At 34.3% G+C, this 15,706-nt stretch overlaps 1 protein-coding gene across 5 annotated transcripts in view; it reads left to right on the plus strand.

Annotated features, from left to right (window-relative positions):
* Positions 1-15,706, plus strand: part of FSD1L (fibronectin type III and SPRY domain containing 1 like) — a 67,292-nt gene that overhangs the window by 19,998 nt on the left and 31,588 nt on the right. For all 5 annotated transcript variants that reach the window (XM_043452953.1, XM_043452951.1, XM_043452954.1 and 2 more), the window contains exons 4-6: positions 365-466; positions 6,562-6,584; positions 12,165-12,286. In XM_043452953.1, the coding sequence (XP_043308888.1) occupies positions 365-466; positions 6,562-6,584; positions 12,165-12,286 (247 nt within the window). The remainder of the gene's footprint in view (positions 1-364; positions 467-6,561; positions 6,585-12,164; positions 12,287-15,706) is intronic.

Consider the following 15,706-nt stretch of genomic DNA (forward strand, 5'->3'; position numbering starts at 1 on the left):
TTCATACGTTTTAGCTTAGTTAAATATCATCTAGAAATTTAGTCTCCATTATAGAGGATGTTGTCTACAGGTGAATTATGTTGATATTTTAATTTAAATCATTGATAGTCTTCTGACTCCCCTAATTGGAAGAATCTTTAAATAAATTTGACCCCCAGCTATTTATAATTGCTTTGTTTTCTTTTTAAATAATGTGTATATGTTTATCTGTATGCAATTAAGCTGTTCTGGATGGTATAAGATAATTAAAATTTATTATATATGTGACTAGTGATTACCTTCAGTACCTCTCTAAAATACATTTGTTTGATTATTGCTATTAATTTTAATGGTTTATCATTACTATTATTGTTTTTATTTTTAGAGTCAACTTAGTCAATGTAATAATGCCCTGGAGAACTCGGAAGAACTACTGGAATTTGCAACAAGATCATTAGATATAAAGGAACCTGAAGAATTTTCAAAGGTACCAAAAAAACTGGCCAATGAGACTAATCCACTTAAAAAGGATAGTTCTGTTTAAAAGAAAATGACATTTCCCCATTTAACTTTGAATTCATTCAGTCTTTTCTAATACTAGAAAAGGCTTGGAATTTGTTAATAAAATGCTAGCTGTTTATGTATTCCCAAGCATATGCTTAGAAGTATGTGTTATTGGGGCCATGAACAAATTAATTGTTTATTTAAATTTTGTTTAATGCTCAATTCAGATGAATGAAGTTACTCTCTTTTCAGTTACATCCCCCCTTTACTTTAAAGGTGTACTTTAGCTGAATCATACCTTTGTTATAAACATTTTATGGCTAATGAAATAAGATTGGTATTGCTAATAACATTCTTAAAAATCTAGATTGATGTTCCTTTTACTGAGCTGATTGGGAAAACATCATCACTTAATGCATATGAGAGCACTGTGAAATTTGTTACTGTTTGTTATTAAATGTCCTACTGTTTAAGAATGCTTTATTGAAATATGAAAATGTATGTCCTTATAGGGTATATTTGATACGAAGATATAAATAGTAGAGCAAGAAGACTGCTAATGTTGTAACTTGGTGTTTGATAAGAGATTCTTAATTCTAGATTCTAAGTCTTAAGTAGTCATTTTTAAACGATTATCAATTTATCAAATCACATCTACTATTTGATATAGAATAAGTATGTAGACTACATAGAAAATTATGTGAAAGACTATGAAATTAAGTGATGTAATTAGTAAAATATGTACTGTGAATTAGTCTTAACAAGATAAGATATTTAAGTTTAATATTTTCTTGGTCTTTGTGGACTATATAGTGAACTGTTTTATTGTTAGAAAGGTGGCTTTATAATCCACTTGTGCCCACCAGTGATTTAATTTTATGATTTTTCTATGAACTTTAGGTGTAGAAAAGACTTCCTTGAGAAGATAACATTTGCTGACTTATAGCTCTACATCTTAAAAATGAAATTTTAAAATTAATTCTTTTTGACAGAATCAATCAGAGTTCTTTTGCCATAGACCAGTTAACTAATTCATTCTTGAATTTGGATGTGGGTTATAAGAAAGTTCATCATAGTACTTTGTAAGACTTATGCACAGGATTTATGAGGAAATTGTATCATACTTTAAATTATTTTAAAAGTATATATACATTACCTATTCAGAGGGCATTTACATGATAACCTCAAATATCTGGAACATGGCCAAAATCATGCAGAAAGCAAAAGATGTTTGAGTCAGCAGAAGCAATGTCATACAGTTCATGAGCGAGACTTGATATCTTCTAATTGTGATAGTTTCTCAGAATCTGTTGATTACTAGTATGTACATGGTACTACTGAGTTTTTAGGGTTTTTTCCCCTTTTTGTTTCCTAGTTGTCAACAGATTCCCCTTCTAGTGGACTAGGGCAGCTGTTAATGATAGGCATAATCATAGCAGCAAAAATTAACGGCTGAGCGCCTGAGAGGAAAAAGCCAGGAGAACTATAAAATGTGGACATGGTACTCAAAAATAGCTGGAATCCAGTTGAATTTAAGTAGGACCTAATGCTTAGAAACACTAATAACAGTTTGTTTCTCTCAAGTTTCTCTTTCCATTGACATTTTCAGAGTCCTTCTTTCCTCTTCCTCTCAAAAGATGCTGTTCTCTCTTGCCCTCTCCTTTGTTCTTTCCAGCTTTGTTAAAACTTGTTTCCAGTTTATTGTAAATTGGAAAGGTTCTGATAAACTAAATCACCTTGTGGTCTAAATACATTTTCTTCATGTGCTGCTTTTCTTACTCTTTTGGTCTTGTCTTCCAGCATTTTGCAGTACTGCCCAATAGCCTGAATCCTTTGAAGATGTGGTGAAATGAATTATTGTCAGTGTTTCCTTGTCAGAAATCTGAATTTATTGTTCAAGAAAAATGCTTAACTGAGAGTTGCTTGCAATTATTTTCTTAGTATCCAAATAGTATCCAGATAATTGTTTGTTCCAAGTCAAAAACTAAATTCACTTTCCTGCCAACTGCATGGACTCATACTTGCCTCAGATTCCTAATTGCTGACAGGATAGGGAAAGATGACTTGGAAGATTAATTAATGGACTAGCAGTATGTTGTTAGATATTTGGAAACAATTCTTTTAAGGTATATTGTTTGTGAATATCTCATATTAAAGTGATTGCTGTGCTGAGTCACTCAGTCATGTCCAACTCTTAGAGACCCCATGGATTGTAGCCCACCAGGCTCCTCTGTCCATAGGGATTCTCCAGGTAAGAATATTGGAGTGCGTTGCCATGCCCTCCTCCAGGAGATCTTCCCAACCCAGAGATCGAACCCAGGTCTCCTTCAGGCAGATTCTTTACTATCAGAGCCAATAGGGAAGCCCAAGAATACTGGAGTGGGTAGCCTATCCCTTCTCCAGGGGACTTCCTGACTCAGGAATCGAACCAGCGTCTGCTGCCTTGCAGGCGGATTCTCTATCAGCTGAGCTACCAAATAAGATTTATGAGACAAAAAGTATTATAGGCTGAAATCCAGGCCATGATTCTTTTTAGATTTCTTGTCTTCAAAAAGAGTACTTTAAATACTAATATTTAAGTGATCATGTTGCAGTACACCAGTATGAGAATTGAATACAAAACTGCTATTTACCAGCATTAGATAATCTGAAAGTGAACAAGTGCAAAGCTAGCACAAATGAAAAAGGATTTTAGAACAAATTTTCACTAATTTTTTTAGTTGTTGGAAGTTTGGCTGATAGTAAATATATGCAAAAAGCTTATCAGCAGTTGAGTTCTGGATGAACAAGTAGCCAAAGCCCCATCAGACTTAGTTTTTCTGCTGATAATTGGCCTGTGGAACACTGCATCGATCCCTTAGCAAAATTAGTATTCCTACCAACTCCTGCTCTCCCATGAATTTAGAACTTGAATTCTACCTATGAAAAGAACTGAGTTTGTGGGACAATTTCCAAGTCAGTATAACTCACCAACCATTTCGTCACAATTTTGCCACACATAACTCAGTTGTCAGATGAGGAGGGAGGAAGTGATTACCTGCCCACAAACGCCTACAATGGAGAGAAAAGTACAGAATAAGGTGAAAGGGAAATAGTCTTCTGGATTTGATCACAGGTGAAAGGGGAGAAAGGATTTTGTATATTTCCCAGTTTTTACTTACAGTAACTCACCTTTTGAATATTGTTCAGCAGGTGTCAGTCTCTGACCACTGGGAGGAACAAATAACGAGAATGGTGGAAGCTCACTCAGTATTTTCAAGGGAGCGGAATTAGTATTGGCAGAAGCTCCTTCTGTGAGCTGCAGTCAGGAATTCCGGGAAAGAGGACCATCAACAAAAGCATGAAGGGCACACGGGTTCAATCCCTGGTTGGTGAATTAAGATCCTGCAAGCTGCTCAGTGTGCCCCTCTCCCCCCAGAAAAGGCACGAAAGTTTGTTATGAAGGCAGTTTAAAAACAATTCTAAATGTTTAAGAATAGGGACTTCCCTGGCATTCCAGGGATGCCATTGTAAGATGCCATGTTCTCAGTGCAGGCGGCACAGTTTCAACCTCTGGTTGGGGAACTAAGATTTTGCATGCCACATGGCATGGCCAAAAAAAAACCCACCCTAATACCTAAAAAAATCCACAAAAATATTTGTTAAGAACTATGCCTTTTCACCTTTACTTACGTGTGTTTCATAGAAGTGTGGTCTCCTGTTATATGTATGTATCTAATCATAGAGTATAGATGCATGCAGTATGAGATGCAAAATTTATTTCAAGGTATTTACTAGGGTTTTGTGAAGGCTTTTAAACAATTATGTTTTTTTAAAAATAGTGCTCTTTATAAATAGATAAATATATGTATAAAAAATATAAAACTTCTGATGTTTGGAATCCAGGGGGATCTTCCCAACCCAGGGACTGAACCCAAGTCTCCCACATTGCAGGTTGATTCTTTATCAGCTGAGCCACCAGGGAAGCCCAAAAATTTGTATAGAAAATATAAAACTTCTGATGTTTGGAATCAACCATTATGCAGTTTTTTTTTTTTTAATCTGATTTTTTTTGTCTAAGGGACAATAGCACTTTGAAACTCTTATTTACTCTCTGACTGAGCTCCCTTCATTTCCCATATTATTATTTCTTAATATGGTATTTTGGGGTGAAGGTAGAAGTCTCAATCATATAATGTAAAAAATATTAAATATTTGCCCCCTAGTCATTTTCAGATTCTCTCAAGAAAACCTTACAACATTATCTGCCCCAAATCTAATAGGAAAATCTGAAGTATGAAACAGTGTGAATGTATAGACAAAACTTGAAAAGTTTCCTCAGTGTTGTATGGCATTTACATTTTTACTGGGAATTCTATTGGGCTTTACTGCAAATCAAAATAAAGATAAATCTCTGGAAAATGTGAAATTGACATCTAGCCTTTGCTGCATTCAATATTAGTATATTTTTCTTGTGGCAGTTATGGTTCATAAACAGATATGTTTTTATTTTTTGTTGCTGTTTATCAATGCTCTGATTTTAACTAACTTTCCCCTTGCTGCCTCTTTCCAATTCAGCCTCTATTTCAGAGAATTAATTAGATTGTTAAAATGTTTGTGTGCCTAGTTGCTAAGTTGTGTCTGACTCTTTGCGACCCCATGACTATAGCTGGCCGGTCTCTGTCTATGGGATTCTCCAGGCAAGGATACTGGAGTGAGTTGCCATTTTCTCCTTCAGGGGATCTTCTTGACCCAGGGGTTGAATCCATGTCTCCTGCATTGGCAGGTGGGTTCTTTACCACTGAGCCGCCAGGGAAGCCTGATTAGTATACAGTGTCATGGAATTGATTATGGTAGTGCTGGAACTGTGTGATGTACTCATCTTCTAAATTTCAGTTCTGTTCCTTTTGTTTCTGACGTTGTAAAATTATCTAAAATATTCCCAGGTGGTGCAGTGGTAAAGCAGTAGACAGGTATGCAGACCAGAATATTTTAGATTAGGTGTAAAAATGACCAGTACCAAGTAAGAACAATATTAGAACTGAAGAAAAGAGACAGAGAAGCATTGCTGTATACATCTAATTAATGTTCAATTAAATCGACTAATTGTTAACTATTACCATGTGCCAAGCTTTATGCTGGACACTGGGCATAGAGTGTCAGGCATAACAGCCATCTTCTTTTTTTTTTTTTTTTTTAACAGCCATCTTCTACATCAGATGTGTTGTTAATTATGCTTCTCAGTGTAGGGGAAAAAACTTTTGTTGGATCTATTATATGGTGTGTAGATTTAAAGGGGATAGCAGTGCCTGTATTTTTCATCATTTTTCTTAGATGTACAGTTCCAAATGATAGCTGTTCCCTCTTCCTAAATTTGTGCTAGAACTCTCAAAAAAAGAAAAAAAGATAGCTTAAAGTAGTATAGGTTTAAGTTGGCAGCTTTTATGAAGTCATCTGAGGGAAAGACCCATTGCTGCAAGTGTTTCTTTGGTTTCTCCTTGTCTGAATTTTTGCCATTACAGCTTCATTGTTTGGGGTAAAGGGTTGTGGAACTGCAGCCTAGTTTTATATGTTAGCAGGCAAGCTCTAAGAATACAAAGTCCTTGCCCATGTGGAGGCAAATAGAGAAAACTTGGAACAACCATTATGAAGTGGTGAAAGAGATTTCTGAAGAAAATTTGGAGAGCAGATTTGAAATATATAAGAAAACCATCAGAATGCATAGAAATGTGTGCCCCATGAAGGAGATTGAGTGTTCTAGTTGAAGAGTATCAGACTGAATGAAAGTGGAGGTGTGTGTTGATAATCTTAAGGTAAGAAAAAAAATTTACAGTCATCTGAAATTAGTTTGAAGTGTTTAATTTCCCTCCTTATTTTAAGGTGATATATATTTTTATGGGGACCGGATTTTCTATAGTTCTAACATCATATTATGCAAGCTGACATGAACTGTACAAATTATAGGAAATCTGTTTTGGTGAAAATGAACTAATCTGTTCCAGGGATTTTATCCTAACTTTTCTTGCATGTCACTGCCAATGAGACTTTGCATGAAAAGCACTAACTGCCTTCTTTCTCTTCTCCCTGATTTGCTCCAAGGCTGCCAGACAGATCAAGGATAGGTATGATATAAAACCTACATTTTTTTGAAGTAGCAACATCGAAGTCAGAAATGAAATTCAGTTTCTTATTAGAATCTCGTTAGTTAAAAATAACTAATGGCCAAGTACAGAAAAAAAGAAAAAGCATCTTCTGCCTATATTCTAGAATAAATAACATACCAGCAAGACTTTTTAAAAATATAGTTTTGGACAATTATGTGCTTTCAGAAGAATTTCATTTCTGATATAATGTAGTTTTAGTACAGTCCTTAATTAGCTATGCTAGTAGATGGGAAACCATTTTGAATAATTAAAAAAATATTCCTGGAATGCATATTTTGTTGTTAAATTTTATAAGCATGTCTTATTTTATGAAAAGTTACAGCATTATATTGTTCCTCAAGAGCTAAAGCACTCCTACTTCACTGCTCTCCTGTTTAATATCTTTGTCTTCTTATTCCATCCTGCTCCTGGTGCCATCTCTTTCTATTTCTGATGCCACTGCTGTCTAGTTGGTGGGAAGAGAAAAAGAAAATGATGACAGACTTTGGCTTAAAGGTCTCTACCATTCATAGGGCCAGGATTAGGAAAGGTAATTTAGTACTTGTAAGAATAACTAGAGGGCTAAAGGAGCTGTTGGCAGTTTTGGATTGGGTTATCACCGAAGGGATGGTTTTGATCTGCCTGGCTAGTCACTGAGCATTGACTATAGTGAGATTGTCACTTTTAAGCTTTCTTCATTTGAGGATTATGAAATTCTCTGAAAGGCATAGCTCTTCAAAGCACCACTCTGAGTCCTAGGTGAAATTATTCATCAGATATGTCACAAAATTATTATTTATATATTGTGTGAAAACCAATGTTGCTGTTGTTAATCTTGGCTGAAGACTTGTGTTTTTCTCGTGGCCTTTTATTTGACTGGAGGCAAGATTCACTTTGACTTTCATAGCATTCTTAGCACAAATAATTCTTCTATTTTTTGTATGTTTTATTTCATTTTTAAATTAATTTTTATCGAAGTTTAGTTGACTTAACAATGTTTTGTTCTGCTATATAGCAAAGTGGATCAGTTATATATGTACATATGTCTATTGTTTTTTTAGATTCTTTTCCCAAATAGGTCATTACAGAGTATTGAGTAGAGTTTCCTGTGCTATACAGTATTTTTTGTATATTTTATATCAGAGTATAGAGACATGGGTTATTCTTATAAATCCTGATTATGAGATTATGAGAGTTTAAGGTGAAAAGTATTGGCTGTATGAGGAATGGATGGTAGGTAGTTCAGTTTTTTGGGTGAGGTTTGGGTTGTGTCTGCTCGACTTTGCTATAAGTAATTCATCTTCTACTGTGGCTAGATTATTCCTTCATTTCGCCACCTCCTCCATTAAATTCTCCTCTGGTCCCTGATTTTCTAGATTAGAAGTCACTTCCTAATCAGATTTTAGGCTGCCTAAAGACTTTTGAGAAAAACCTTGCAAAATCTTCTCTCGTTCCTGTCCTGGGAATCCATATCGTTCTGTGCCTCCCAGAGTCTGCGCTTACCCCTGACTTTGTCTTTATCCTGATTTGTCAGAATTTAATTTTATGATCAGTGTTCATGGCTGAATATTCTTCAGTGAGTCTAGATTTCTCTGCCCAAAACCAACCTCTTGGATTCATTTCATCAATACCCAGAGTATCCAGGTGATCTCAAAGGAGTCAGAGTTCCTTTTTTTCTGCCAGAGCAAGCTCCATCTTTTTGTTCTTGTTGTTGATGTTGTTTTTCAAAGTATATGTTTTTTTCTTTCCTACCTGCAAAGTTTGTACTTTCTGTGTAAGGAACATTTCTGATTCTTGGCTTAATTTTTTTAAATTTGGCTTTTTAGCTTCATAATGTTCAGGTTTCTCTGATACAGTTTTTATGTGCTTTTCCAGGAAGCAAGCTTCTAGAATTCAATATTGGTATTTTTAGTACAAAAATAAACATATAGTCATAATAAAATAATTATTTTCATTAAGGGAAGAAAGAATTACTTCCTTAGAGCAGAAGTGGTATTTAAGGAATGTGTAACATAGCTGAGCAGGCAATCAAAAAATAAAGTATCTATGAGAAGTCAGTACTTACTTTCTGTGATAGATATTATACGGAAGAAATGGCAGGAGTGACAGGAAAACCTAAAGAAATGATGAGAAGATAATACATAGATTTTTAGAACTTTACAAATCACTAGTATAGGCTTCCAAGTGCTTAGTCAAGTTGGAAGATGATTAATTGAGGTTACTGTGAAGAGTTACTAGTTCTTGAAAGAAAGGGATCATGAAAGAGAGAGTCAAGTTAATGTAGTAGGTAGTTTGAAAAAATTGTGTTCATTCTTACTATCTTGCAGTTTTCTCTTGGCAAAAATAAAACTAGGAAGAAGAGATCTTTGTATTCAGCTTGTACTATTAAAAATGAACCAAGAAAGGCCAGGTGAATTAAAAATCCCTAACCACACGAATCTTGTAATGTAGAGAATTATATATGGATTTTAGGTAGTGCGTTTGGGCTTTGAAGCATAATTGTCTAAATATACTCAGTTTAAAAATAGGTTCAAAAAAATGAATAAAAATAAAAATAAGTTCAGTCTTTTGGAAAATTATTGCATAGCTATACATCTCACTTTATTTGTGGAGACTGAAATTTTCATTGTCTCGAAAATAACTTGTTTTTAGGCTTTGATAAGCTTTTTTAATGTGTTTTAAGAGAGTATTTTTTCCCTTTGAGGCCATAGTGATTTTATGGCCCAGATCTATCCTGAAAGGTGTACATGCTTTTATTTGTTGTTTTGTTTTTGATACTTTTTAAATTAAAGTATAGTTGATTTACAGTGTTGTGCTAATTTCTGTTGTACAGCACAGTAATTCAGTTATACATATATACATTTAAAAATATTATTTTCCGTTATGATTTATTACAGGAGAGACCATCATGATTAAATCAAGTTTTATAGATAAAGTTTCAGGTTTAAATTCCTTAAAATACTCTCACATATTTTTCTCAACAGTTTTCAACAAACTTTTAAATTCCCATGTTAGAAGCAACCAAGTTCACACCCGTTCATTGATTCAGTGGGTATTTACTAAGTACCTGTCTGAATATAGCTCTTTAAGAAATCTTTAAATCTGTGATGGGAGGTGGAAGGGAGGTTGGAGAGGAAGGGGGACATATACATATGTGTGGCTGATTCATGTTGATCTGTGGCAAAAACTAACACAATATTCTAACAAAGCAATTACCCTTCAACTAAAACTAAACTTAAAAAAAAAGAAGTCTTTAATTTAAAAGATACTTGGAGCTGGAAAGAACATACAGCCTTTGTTCCTAACTTCTTATTGATATAATCTGAAGTTGTATATTGAGAACCAAGATCTTAAAGTAATAATGTGTGAAATACTCAGCATTATACTTGGCATTCAGTTAAGTGTGAGTTCCTATCTCCATAAATTGTTTTTCAATATAGTACAACCTTCTTATTTTTTTAGAAAAAAGTTGAAGTGTAATTGTTTATAATGTGTTAGTTTCTGCTGACCAGCACAGTGACTCAGTTGCACATATATACATTCTTTTTTATATTCTTTTCCATTATGGCTTATCACAGGATGTTGAATATAGTTCCTGTGCTTTACAGTGGGACCTTGTTGTTTATCCATTCTCTCTCTATATATAGTTTGCATCTTGTTCTTGCTAAGTTATACCCAACTCTTGACAATCCCATGGACGGCAGCATGCCAGACTCCTCTGTCTTCCACATCTCCCAAAGTTTGCTCAAATTCATGTGCAAGTTTGCATCTGCTAACTCCAAATTCCCACTCTGTCCCTCCCCAACTTCCCCTTCCCAACCCCAAGTCTGTCTCTCTCTGTCTGTGTGTCACTTTTTGTTTTGTAGATAAGTTCATTTGTGTCTTTTTTAAAGTGCTACATATAGGTGATATCATATGGTATTTGTCTTTTTCTTTCTGACTTCACTAAGCATAGTCTCTGGTTCATTCATGTTGCTGCAAACAGCATTATTTCATTCTTTTTTATGGCTGCGTATTATTCCGTGGTGTATATGAACCACATCTTCTTTTTCCATTCATCTGTCTATGGACTTTTAGGTTGTCTCTGTAACTTGGCTATTGTGAATAGTGCTGTTATGAACATGCGGTATGTGTGTCTTTCTGAATTATAGTTTGTCCAGATACATGCCCGGGAATGAGATTGCTGGATTATATGGGAACTCTGTTCTTAGTTTTCTGAGGAATTTCTGTACTGTCTTCCGTAGTGGCTGCACCAGTTTGCATGCTCACCAGCAGTGTAGGCTGGCTCTCCTTTCTCCACACCCTCTGCAGCATTTGTTATTTGTAGACTTTTTTAATGATGGCTCTTCCATTGTGACGTGTGGTGCCTCACTGTAGTTTTGATTTACATTTCTCTAATGATTAGTGATCTTTTCATAGCACTTTCTTCTTGATAAATAGATCAACTATTGTTCACTCCTTGTTACTACTAAAGTGATTACTTTCCTAGTTTCCTAATAAAGTAACTGAATACAGCATGTTTAATACCTTTCATACCATTGATCTTCAGGGTAGTTTGGTAGATCTGAATGACCAGGCCTGGTATTCCTTTTGTTCCTGTAACTCTGTTTTCTTCCTCTCCCAGATTCTGTTCTAGGAGGACAGTGGTCATGAATAGTATTTTGGTGTCATTCTTTGACCAAAGATAGTAAGGGTAATTACTTTGTGATATATGTAGGTATCTGCTATAATATGAAAAATTGAAGTTTGAGACAAAATAACAATAGAGTATGGGAACTTCTTTTAATCTCCAGTTTTGATTGACAGAATGATTTCCCCTTTAGGTAAAATGAGGTCTGGTATGGCTTCTTTCTTTTTTGTTTTGTATACTACATTCATCTAAAATATATTGATTGAGTTCCTACTGTTTCCATGGCATATGGTTTCACAGGGCTGTTTCTTCTTGTCTCCTTGCGTTCAGCTGATGTTAATACATCAGAGTGATAGCTTCTAGCATAGTATTCAGAATTGTGATTTCACTTCTCTCCTTCCTCATCCAAAGCCTTTCTTTAGCACCTACAAAACAATACAGTATTTGGCCAGTGTACTTTACTTTTATTTAAGGACACGTGGGATAGCTGTGATGACTAGGCAGAATGGTTGATTCAGGGTGTATTTACAGTTCATTATTTGGCATATGAAAAGGAGTGAGGCTGGCATCAGGAAGTCAGATTGAGTTTACAGAGATTCAGATGACTGTTGAGTCTGTTAAAGATTATTTGTCTTGGATATTTGTTTCTTGAGTCTTTTGTGTTTTTATGAAGTTTTATAAAACTGGCTGGAGGAAAGTTCTTTAAAGGTTATTTAAATGTCTTTAAATTTAAAAACATTTTACATTTTTTAAAGTTAATTTTCAAAAGCTATAAAAGCAAATTTCTATTTAGTTTTGTTATCTTTGTTAATAGCTTCAGAAAACACTAGAGTGGAGAAATAAGTTCTGTCACTTTATAAATTAAATATGATGTGATACTTCCCATTCTTTTATTTTTAAAAGAATGTTTATGTCTGTGTTTGCTATAGAGTAACAATGGCTTCAGCCTTTCGCCTTTCTTTGAAACCAAAGGTCAGTGACAACATGACTCATTTAATGGTGGATTTTTCTCAGGAAAGACAGATATTGCAAACTTTGAAGTTTTTGCCAGGTAAGTTAGTACATATATTACATATAAAGTTATGTATAAAACCTCTTTTTTTCTTTCAAGATTTTTTTGTAATGAACATTAGAATTTAAATATTAAGGAAATATAGTGTGATTTTTTTTCTTCCTTCAGCTAAGGAATAACTGAATTTGCTAGTCTTTACTTTTAGAGAATTATTTTATTGACAGTAAAAATTCCAGTTTCAGAATCCTAGTACAGGATACCTTTTATCGCTAGTTTGGCAAAGAGAAGCAATGTACCGTTAATGGTTAACGCTGAGTCTTAGGGCCAAACTTCCTAGATTTGAATTCTGGCTGTCTCTTATTTGCTGTATAGCCTCAACAAATTATTTAACTTCACCTCATTTTCTTCATCTTTAAAATATGATGTTATCCTTCTAGGATTTTTGTAAAGATTAAGTGAATTAAGACATCTAAAGCACTTGAAAGAGCACCTGGCACATAGTTATTAACACCTAATGAATGTTGGTTGTTATTATTACCGTTGTTGTGGTGGCTTCTGGTTCAGATGGAGTTTTATAATAATAATGTGTCCACACTGGTTTATTAGAGTATTAGTATGATGATATTCCAGCAGTTGAAACCATTTAAAATTGAGTCCCACTTTATTATTATTGTTCACGTGTGTGAAAGAGCCAATTAAGGACCTTTTGGTTATTATTCTCTTTTTACTAGCGTCAAGTAGTGTTAATTAAGTTCATAGCTAAAACAGTTTGTACATGGTGATCAGGAAATCTCTGGAAAGTGAAGCGTTTTACTTACAGCCTTACAGTTCTTGGAGGTTAGCTGTTTTTGATAGAGAGTGTTAATCATATGAAACCATTCTTTTCTTCTCTGAGAATTTGGTCCAGGACTTTAGAATATGATTGGAAAGACAAAGTTAGTAGTCAAGAAACTATAGTGGAACTAATTATGGTAACATAAGTGAAGTATTAACTTGTATGGTATAGATCAGAAGTTCTAGAGGAGTTCAGAGAAGGAAAAGATGAGAGAAGAAATCATAATTGTAGAAGAAGAAAGTATACATACTTATCAATGGGTGCCTACCTGTAAATTGGCCTCTCAGAATTGCTAACCATTATATTTTCATTCACACTGTTTCTAAATTCAGAAGGAGAGTCAGGAGTGGTGGATATATAAATATATGCATGAGTAGTAGTTTTTTGATTAAAAAAAAAAAAGCTACTGAAAAAGCAATCTTCTCACCATTACTTTCCTTCTCTGGATTTTCAGTGATGGCTTAACAAACCTAGGCCGTATCTGCTGGACAGTCAAGTAGATTGCATAAACAGTTAGGATTTCCTCTTTTGCAAACTCTTAAGACAGTCTGAAGGAATGAGGTGTAATAAAAAGCAAGAAATCTTTTTGTGGAGAAGTTTCATCCTGAAGGAAGGTATAATAGGTTGTTAAAATTTATGAAAAGTGAACTCATATCACTAATTTCTTATATTCTGCTATAGCATAAAAATTTTCCTATAAGATGCAGTCAGATAAACTTAAAAATGAGTACCTTCATCCCTTAATAGTTCATTCTGTAAACACTACACAAATCAACTCTACACTGCATTATGTGTAGTAACGAGGTGTGGACTTACCTGAGTCTGAAACTTGGAAGTGATAATGATGGATGATAATAATTATAATCATTTTCTTCTATGCTAAGCCATTATTCATTCATTGAAACTTAGAGTTTATAGCCTCCTTTCTGAGCTTCAGCAGCCAAGAAGAGAAACATGTTTGTGACAGTGTTCTTTTACATTGCTCAGTTATTCTTTTACATTCTCCCGCAGAGAAAAACCTTAGTAAAATTCTTACACCAGTGTCCACACAATGTGTTGCTTTATAGAAGTTGCTGTGAATTGCTTTCCATTCTCATTTTAAGAGAGTTCTTCGTTCTCTAGTATTTTTATATTACAAGTTTACCACCTTTCATTTTTCCCTGAACTTTATTCCTACATTTGTTGAAATTCTTCTCTTACTTCTATATAGGATATTGGGTGAACTTCCCCTGCATTAGATTCAAATCACTTTTAATTTGACATACGACTCTTTTTTCAATTTAATTTTTATTTTATATTGAAGTATAGTTGGTTTACAGTGTTGTGTGGTTTCAGGCATATACCACAGTGACTCAGTTATACATATACATATATCCATTTTTTCAGGCTCTTTTCCCATGTAGGTTATTACAGAATATTTGACATACCACTTTTCAGTTCAGTTCAGTCATTCAGTCCTGTCCGATTCTTTGCGACCCCATAGACTGCAACATGCCAGGCCTCCCTGTCCATCACCAACTCCCAGAGCTTGCTCAAACTCATGTCCATTGAGACAGTGATGCCTTCCAACCATCTCATCCTCTGTCATTCCCTTCTCCTCCCGCCTTCAGTCTTTCCCAGCATCAGGGTTTTTTCAAATGAGTCAGTTCTTCGCATCAGGTGGCCAAAGTATTGGAGTTTCAGTTTTAGCATCAGTCCTTCCAATGAATATTCAGGACAGATTTCTTTTAGGATGGACTGGTTGGATCTCCTTGCTGTCAAGGGACTCTCAAGAGTCTTCTCCAACACCACAGTTCAAAAGCATCAATTCTTTGGTGCTCAGCTTTCTTTATAGTCCAACTCTCACATCCATACATGACTACTGGAAGAACCATAGCTTTGACTAGATGAACCTTTGTTGGCAAAGTAATGTCTCTGCTTTTTAATAATACCACTCAAATTTAAATAAATAAATCAGTAATTTATTAATAATGTTAATAAATATTTAATTAGATAAATATAAAATACAAACAAATGTATTTATATATAAATATATATAAATTAAATATACATGAAATAATATTTATTAAAATAAGAAATAATTAAGTAAAATTTAAATTAAAATATCTAGATTTTCTTTTTACCTGCCAAGTTTGCTTTCTTTGGGGGCCATTATTCATAAGAAGGAAGAATCTTCTTGCCAGTACATTCTTATTGTAGTGATTTTAATAGCTGAATTTGAGACATAGATTTGTGGGGAGTTAGCTGGAACCACTTACAGATTAAGTGGTATTTTATTTATACAAGCCTCTTAGGACTTCAGTACAGGTTTTAACTCAGCAAAATTACAAAATTACTACATGCCACAGGCCTTTATACTTCCTCATATGCAGTCAGGGCACAGCATATTAAATTTATGAATGCCCATGATGTCTTCCCATAGAAATGAATAGTAGTCTGTATTGCTTATGTTCCAGTAATAGACTAATGTCTATAATATATTTAAAAATTATTATTAAATGAAGTTCGTAGTTCACATTAGAGTTCAGTTTGTTACATAGTTCTGTGGGTTTGGTAAATGTGTAATATCATGTCTCCACCACTACATTATCATACAAAGTAGTTTCACTGCCCTAAAATTCCCC

The sequence above is a fragment of the Cervus canadensis genome, chromosome 30 (genome assembly GCF_019320065.1).
Source record: "Cervus canadensis isolate Bull #8, Minnesota chromosome 30, ASM1932006v1, whole genome shotgun sequence".
Classification (NCBI taxonomy): domain Eukaryota; kingdom Metazoa; phylum Chordata; class Mammalia; order Artiodactyla; family Cervidae; genus Cervus; species Cervus canadensis.